At 45.2% G+C, this 7,995-nt stretch overlaps 1 protein-coding gene across 4 annotated transcripts in view; it reads right to left on the bottom strand.

The window, feature by feature from the left end:
• CACNA2D2 (calcium voltage-gated channel auxiliary subunit alpha2delta 2) overlaps positions 1 to 7,995 on the bottom strand; it is a 900,071-nt gene that overhangs the window by 162,943 nt on the left and 729,133 nt on the right. For all 4 annotated transcript variants that reach the window (XM_019505183.1, XM_019505184.1, XM_019505185.1 and 1 more), the window contains 2 exons: positions 1,739 to 1,789; positions 866 to 965 (listed from right to left, as the gene is read on the bottom strand). In XM_019505183.1, the coding sequence (XP_019360728.1) occupies positions 866 to 965; positions 1,739 to 1,789 (151 nt within the window). The remainder of the gene's footprint in view (positions 1 to 865; positions 966 to 1,738; positions 1,790 to 7,995) is intronic.

Genomic DNA, 7,995 nt, shown 5'->3' with positions numbered 1-7,995 from the left:
AAAGTCTGTTCACCAGGGCCCCCCTTGGAGTCACCAGGAACAATGGCCACAAGCTGAGGGAGGATAGGTTTAGGTTAGATATTAGGAAGAACTACTTCACTGTAAGGGTGGCCACAGCCTGGAACAGGCTTCCCAGAGAGGTGGTGCTCTCACCTTCCCTGGAAATCTTCAAGAGCAGACTGGATAGGGACCTGGCTGGGGTCTTATGACCCCTCCCACCCCCAGTGCTCAATCCTGCCCATGACGGGGGGTCGGACTCGATGATCTGTCTAGGTCCCTTCCGACTCATTGATTCTATGATTCTATGATAAGGCTCCAGATTGGACTGGAGCTTAGGGTAAGAATTCAGCTCAGGCTTCCATTGTGCTAGTTTAACCTCTGCTTATCCACTGTGTGAGCAATCAGTCCTTGTCCATTTAACTACAGACAGGAAGATTTTGCTGTATCAAACTCCAGTTGTAAAAAACTTCCTCTTTGCCTCCCCTTTGATTAGCAACTCCCTGATATTCCTGGGACAGGCTGCCACCCTGGCACATTTCTCCTTGAGCAGCTTGCCAGGTCCTTATGGCAGTTTTCTGAAATTGTAGGTAAAGGAAAGAGCACCTCCTGGCTCATATGGGAGCATGCCATCATGACAGCATAGAAAATGCTCTCTTCATCATGGCTATCCATTACCTCTTTAACAAACACATAATTCATAGATTCTAAGTTGTTAAGGCCATTCTGGTCCAACTTCTTGCACAATAGAGGCTGGAACTCCAAGATCCCTGTATCAAGCTTACCACACCCAGTTGAGCCACAGTATGATCTTCCATCCCATTCCCATCCTCCTCTGTTCTCTCCCCACCCCAGAGAAGGTACTCACTGAAGCAACATTGACGTAGTCATCATCGGAAAGGGTGTCCAGCATTTCATAGACCGATGTCTTCATCAGCTTCAGGGTCAGACCACTGACACTGCCACTCCTGGGGAAGCAGAAGGCATAGAGCTTGCTATGTGGCTCAAGACAATGAACACGGAAGGATGCTGTAACATTATCCTCCACCTGCCTTACGATCATAATAAAGTCAGGCTAGAAGGGACATCATAAGGTCATCTAGTTCAGTCCCCTGCTCAGGGTAGGACTGCCCCCGACTAAACCATCCCAGCCAAGTGTTTGTCCAAATTGCTTCTGAAAACTTCCAGAGATGGAGATTCTCCAGTTTCTCCAGGTAGCCTGTTCCAATGTTTGACCACCCTCATAGTCAGAAAGTTCCTCTTAATCCCCAACCTGCATTTCCCCTGGTGAAGCTTGAGACCGTTGCTCCTAGTCTTGTACCCTACAGGCATGGAGAAAAGCATGCTATAGTCCATCCTTGCTATAGTCCCCGCTCAGTCTTCTCTTCTCCAGATTCAATAACCTCTTCTTTCTGCCTTTCCTCATCAGTCTTATGGGCCCTAATAATTTTTGTTGCTCTGCATTGGACTCCTTTGAAACTGTTCACATCATTCTTGACTTGCAGGGCCCAAATTTCTATGCAGAGAACACTTCCTGCAAGCAGGAGACCAAAGAGGTTATACTGGAATGAGCAATAATACTATGCAACTTCTCCACACAGCCTTCCACTGGGGAAAGACTCATATTGCTATACCCACTTGCAGTTTCTTCATGTGAGAATTTAATCAAATACCCCTTGCCCTAAAAGGAAGATGGAGTTGAGGAAGTGTTTCCTACAGGTTTCTCCCTAACATCACTTACACATCCACAATGATCACCATGTCCTTTGGAGAGGAAGCCCCTTGGATGTACCTGCAACAAGAGAAGACAGAGAGCATCAGGTATGCTGCAAAGTTGGAGACCCACCTAGAGACAGCAAAGCCATTCCACTGAAGTACTGGGGCAGCTGGTGATGATGAAGCTGGGATGGGAAAATTACAGCAGTGGCTGGTGAGATGGCTCAGTGTGTATGCATGTGTGTGAACATACACACTCATTCCCACATATGCATATATACACACATACTGCTGCCCTGCTCTAGACAGGGCTCAGGTGTTTGCAGGCAATTAACAAATCTGCTCAAGTGTTGGCAATCAGATTACGCTGATAACTGGAGACAACTAAATACCACAGGAAGTTCTGAGTCTCATGAAGCAATTACACACGCATGGGTCTAATAACAGTCCTTAGTACAAGAGACAGCCTGCTGGACTATACTACCCAGAATCCTTTGCAAGAAGTTTGTCTTTTCTGTATTCTGAGAGGGCACAATCATAGAATCATAGAAAATGAGCGTTGGAAGAGACCTCAGGAGGTCATCTAGTCCAACCCCTGCTCAAAGCAGGACCATCTCCAACTACATCACTCCAACCAAAGCTTTGTCGAGCTGAGCCTTAAAAACCTCCAAGGATGGAGATTCCACCGTCTCTCTCAATAACATGTTCCAGTGCTTCCCTACCCTCCTAGTAAGAAAGTTTTTCTTAATACCCAACCTAAACTTTCCTTGCTGCAACTTGAGACCACTGCTCTTTGTTCTGTCATCTGTCACCGCTGAGAACAGTCTAGCTGCATCCTCTTTGGAAAATCCCCCCTCAGTCATCTCTTCTGAAGACCAAATGAGCCCAGTTCCCTCCATCTCTCCTCATAAGTCATGTGCCCCAGCCCCCCTCACCATTTTCACTGCCCTCCGCTGGACACTCTTCAACTTGTCCACATCCTTTAAGTAGTGGGGAACCCCAAACGGAGCACAGTACTCCAGATGTAGCCTCACCAGTGCTGAATAGAGGGGAATAATCACTTCCCTTGATCTGCTGGCAATGCTCCTACTAATGCAACCCAGTATGCCGTTAGCCTTCTTGGCAACAGGGGTACACTGTTAACTCATATCTAACTTATTGTCCGTTGTAGCACCCAGGTCGTTTTCTGCAGAGCTGCTACTTAGCTAGTTGGTCCCCAGCCTGTACCGGTACATAGGATTCTTCCATCCTAAGTGCAGGACTCTGTACTTTTTACTGAACCTCATGAGATTTCTTTTGGCCCAACCCTCCAATTTGTCTGTGTCATTCTGAATCCTAGCTCTATCCTCCAGCATATCTACTACTGCTCCCAGCTTGATGTCATCCACAAACTTGCTGAGAGTGCACTCCACCCCAGCTTCCAGATCATTAATGAAGATATTCAATAAAACCAGTCCCAGAACTGACCCCTGGGGCACTCCACTTGATACTGGCTGCCAACTAGACCTTGAGCCATTGATCACTACCCGTTGTGCCTGATGATCCAGCCAGCTTTCTATCCACTTTACAATAAAGCCTGGCAGATAGCTAGCTTCACAACTTGAGTTCTTTGGCTCTCCTGCTGTGTGCAGTGCACCCCCAGAGAGCCCCTTTTGGCTCATCAGCTGGATCCCGTTTTTCAAGAACCAGATATTTTAAAGCCAGGTCCCTGCACTGTATGGAGTAGCTGTCATTGTCATTGCAAGGCTGGGAAAGATCATGCAAAGGTGAAGGACCTTCATCCTTCCTGGAAGATGGTGTACCCAAAAGGGGCAGAAGAGATGCTGTGATGGAAGCTGGGAGCCAAAGGGAAGCCGACTGAATAGGAAAGGGCTTTCTGATGCCAGCATGGAATGCAGTGGCTAGAGCTCAACTGCAATAACCCTGCTGTGCAGGCAGAGCTGGAAGGCTGAAGTAAAGGGAGGGACACTGTTGGCTTACTTGGAAAGCCAAGGTGAGGATGCAGAACAGTGTTGTAAATTGATAGTGCCCTGCCGCTCAGCATTGTATCAGCTTAATGAGCTCTAAATGCTAAAATCCTTCATCATCCCAGTCCCCCTTTTTCTAAGTGACAATTGTATTGACACACACATACATATTAAGATCCTATGTCCTCTCTGCTGGTGGTTTCAAAGGCCAGACCTGATTACATATTTTTAGCTACTGGGAGGAAAAACAATACCTAAAACCTCCCCCTAGAAACAGTGAAGAAACCCACTATTGCCCTCTCTGAGCATGCAACCTGCCTGGCAGGAACGGCAGGTGCTGTGCAAGCACAATTATCTTCTGCCACAAGGGTACAATGGTCTTACATGATGCATAGACCCATTTTTGGTGCACACAGAAATCCTACTGCAAAGCCAAACTCCGAAAGGGTAACTTGCAGTCCTCATTCAGCCTCACAGGCTCTCCCCTTTGCTGGGGTCTGGCTCGGCACTGCCCAGCAATGTCTTCTTATTGTTTCCTTGGGCTCCCCTCTCTGCTGTACCTTGCCACTAAGGCTATATCTGCCCACTGGTCTACAATCCAAGCATAGGTTGTGGAGACAAACCTGGATTAGCTTTAAAATAGGCAGCTCCGCTACCAGAATAGGTAGCCATGGCAGCACAGGACTCAGGGCCCTGGTTGAATACATGGACAGCCAGCCTGTGCTGCTGTGGCCACATTGTTAATGATATCTGAGCTGGCTGGTTGAAAGCTTGCTCAGGTCTGGCTACACCAGCTATAGTCACACTTTTGACTTCATTGTAGAAGTATCCTCAGGCTGTAAGCTCTTTGACCAGGGGGCTGTCTTCTAATGAGGCTTGGTTCAGGCCCTCTAGCATCACTGTACATCATGTTCATAATAACTAATAAGATGGATCTTTGCATTTGGTTTTGAATAGTTAAAATGAGCCAATGGGGGGGGGTGCGCGTGCAAGAGAGAGAGAGACAGAATGGAACTTTGTAATTTTCTGCTCTGAACTGGTTTGTTTTCAACCTCTTCTCCTGACAAAGCCAGCCCAGGAGCTGGAATGCCAAGCTACACTCGTCACATGGGCCAGGGAAAAATGGATAATTTCTGGGGGAAATTTGGCATGAAGTTTGGTTCCTTTTACCCAGCTCTATTTACAAGGATCCTTGTCCCAAATAATGCAAGCTGATTATTTGCAATCTGAAGACCCCAATAAAAACCATGGCTCCCTGCACTTTGTGCTGTATACAACATGAGGAAGAAAGTGTCCCTGCCCCAAAATTAAAAAATGACAAGAGATGAAGTGTGAGAGAGAAGTGTCATGGACAGAACTGAGAGCAGAACTCCAGTCTCTGGAGACCCAGTCCAGTGAGCTGTCTGCTACCTCTTCCACGGTGTTGCCAACCCAAGAATTTTTTTTTACTGGCAATCTGCAGACTTTTTACTCACAGCCAAACTTTTTTACTGGTACATGGTATTACTGATATATGCTTTACATATTATAAATGGAACTCTTCTGCCAGACCCCACCCTGCAACTAGGCCCCAGTTAAAAGGGCTGGGTTCAAATGTAGTTTAACATCAATCATAGTAAAAAAGTGAAGTAGTTTGGTTGTCAATAAAAAGTTTGCAGTAAAAAAATGTTCTTGGGTTGGTAACCCTGCTTCACAGCAGTGATGGTTTTACACTGTGTTTCTCCTCTCCCCACTAGGTGCCCCTGATGCCCTAATTGTACCCTGCATCATGCTTGCCCTCCTCAGCCCACTCTCTAGCCTTACACCTGCTGAGCAGGGACTCTTTCTTCCTTGTGGTGTACACAACACCTAGTGCAGGGAGGTCTGTTTTTCATGGAGGCCTTCAGAATGCTAATAATCAGCTTGCATTATGTGGGCAAAGGATCTTTGTAAAAAGTTCTGGGTTAAAAAACTGAACCTCGTACCAAGCTTTTCCTGCAGGCTGCTGCACTCCCACTCAGACACCAACTGGCACTGCTGTGCTGTCTGCTGGAGTTTCAATCAAGCTTTGGTTGCTTTGTGCTTTTACTGATAGCTAAACCTTTTTTACAGGCTTTACTGACAGCCATTTTTAGCTTGATTTTTTTACTGACGGTCAGTAAATAGGCTGATAGTTGGCAACCCTGCCCCTCTACCTCACATACATACTGCCTTTTTTTTCCCCGAGTGCCATTCTACAGCCTGGAGTCTGAAGGGGGAAGCATAGAATTACAACCAATAACCTGACTACCACTCACAACTCCAGATATGTTTCCGCAGAAGAACTTCAGAAAAATTTAGAAATTATCTCCTTCACATACTCTACTCCAAAAGAAATCACCTCAAAACAGAAATCAACAGATGCTACAAGAACCTACAAGAGATGAATCCGGATATCTTCCCAAACATTATACAAAGTATACAAAAAAGGCTAAAGATTTATTACACTATCCATCTAACACAAAAAGAAAAAATGGAACCAATTAGTACAGGAACAACTTTCCCAGCCACAAAACAACCTTCACAAGATCAACACCAATACCATACAATATTTCAGCATCATACTTGATGAAACAGAAGTAACCAATCAATCCTCTAATACTGTCAATTTCTCCACACACACACACTTACCAAAGCTGAAAAACCTGTCCTCTCCAAAGGCCTTAATTTTTGTCCAGAAAAAACACCTGAATAAGATACAATGTGGGGAGCTAGATTTTTTTTGACACCTCCATCTGAAGGCATATTTCTACAACCAAAAGGAATCCACTTTCAACCCAAATTCATCTGGTAACAACATTGCTGAAAAAATTGATGCCAAAAAAATCCCAAACCCCCTCAGATTGGACACCTTACAGTTGACAAAATTCAAACCTTGACCACTATACTGACTGCTTCAGAGAAAGAATGAACAATGAAATACTCAGCAACAAGCACCACTACAACCTCTTCCTCTCAGAAGGGAGAGTCACAGTATCTCCAATATCCAACCACCAAATAGTGATAAAAGCAGCAGATAAAGGAGGAGCTATAGTTATCCTTAACTGTGAAGACTACATAAAAGAAGCCAACAGAACTCTCTGACACTACCTACTATAAAAAACCAGAGGAATATCCAACTCCCCTTTTCATCTCAAAACTCAAAATCGCCATCACATCATTTCTATCTGAACTACAAGAAAAACTTCAGACCCTGATCCCTCCACTACCCAATCCAGGGACTTTTTACATGCTCCCGAAAATCCACAAACAAGAGAACCCTGGCAGACCTATCATTTCCAACCATGGAACGCTAACAGAAGAAATACCAGGTTTCACTGAATCCATCCTAAAACCTCTCATCACCCAAAGACCAAGTTTTATTTCAAGACATAACAGACTTCCTGCGAAAACTCAAAAACATAAATCACCTTCCCAGCAATACCCTCTTAGCCACCATGGATGTCATTAGCTTATACACCATTATCCCACGCCAGGATGGCATCCAAGCCTGCCTCAGATATCTACAAGTGCGAGATTACAACTCAGAGTACAGACCTCAGGATATCACTGAACTCACATACTTCATTCTCACACACACCTTTAGTTTCAACAACCAACACTTCCTCCAGACCATGGGCACCGCTATGGGCACCAAAATGGCCCCACAATATGCCAACCTTTTTATGGCCCACCTGGAAGAAGAATTCCTCAAGAACTGCACTATCAAGCCCATGTTATACCTGAGATATATAGATGGCATCTTCATCATTTGAACTGAAACCCTGCAGTCTCTGATTGATTTCCACCAAAAATTCAACAATCATCACCCTTCCATCAGACTATTGCTTGAATACTCTAACACCAGCATTTCCTTTTTGGACCACGATCAATATTCAAAATGTTAGCATATAAACCACCTTATACGAGAAACCCACAAACCAACATATATATCTACACAGAACCAGCAATCACCCTAAACACACCAAGAAAGCTATAATTTACAGCCATGCTCCCTGATACCACTGAATTTGCACCAAGGAGAATGCCCATGATCGCCACCTCACAAATCTCTAAAGGGCCTTCACCAAACAAGGACACGCTCCAGAGAGCTAAACTGTACTTTTGAAAGAGCCACCCGGATACCATGTGAAGATTTGTTGCAGTACAAAAAGAAAATCCCCACAAATCACACACCATTAGTTTTATGACGTATCACCCTTCCCCGGAACCTACACGGAAAGTCCTCAAACAACTGCAACCAACACGGGTTCATTAGAGGCAGGTCGTGTCAGACCAACCTGGTGGCCTTCTATGA

Source organism: Gavialis gangeticus, unplaced genomic scaffold (assembly GCF_001723915.1).
Source record: "Gavialis gangeticus isolate Ggan-Ray unplaced genomic scaffold, GavGan_comp1, whole genome shotgun sequence".
In the NCBI taxonomy this organism is placed as follows: domain Eukaryota; kingdom Metazoa; phylum Chordata; order Crocodylia; family Gavialidae; genus Gavialis; species Gavialis gangeticus.
Note: the sequence above shows the minus strand (reverse complement) of the source record. Positions and strands in the feature narration are given on the sequence as shown.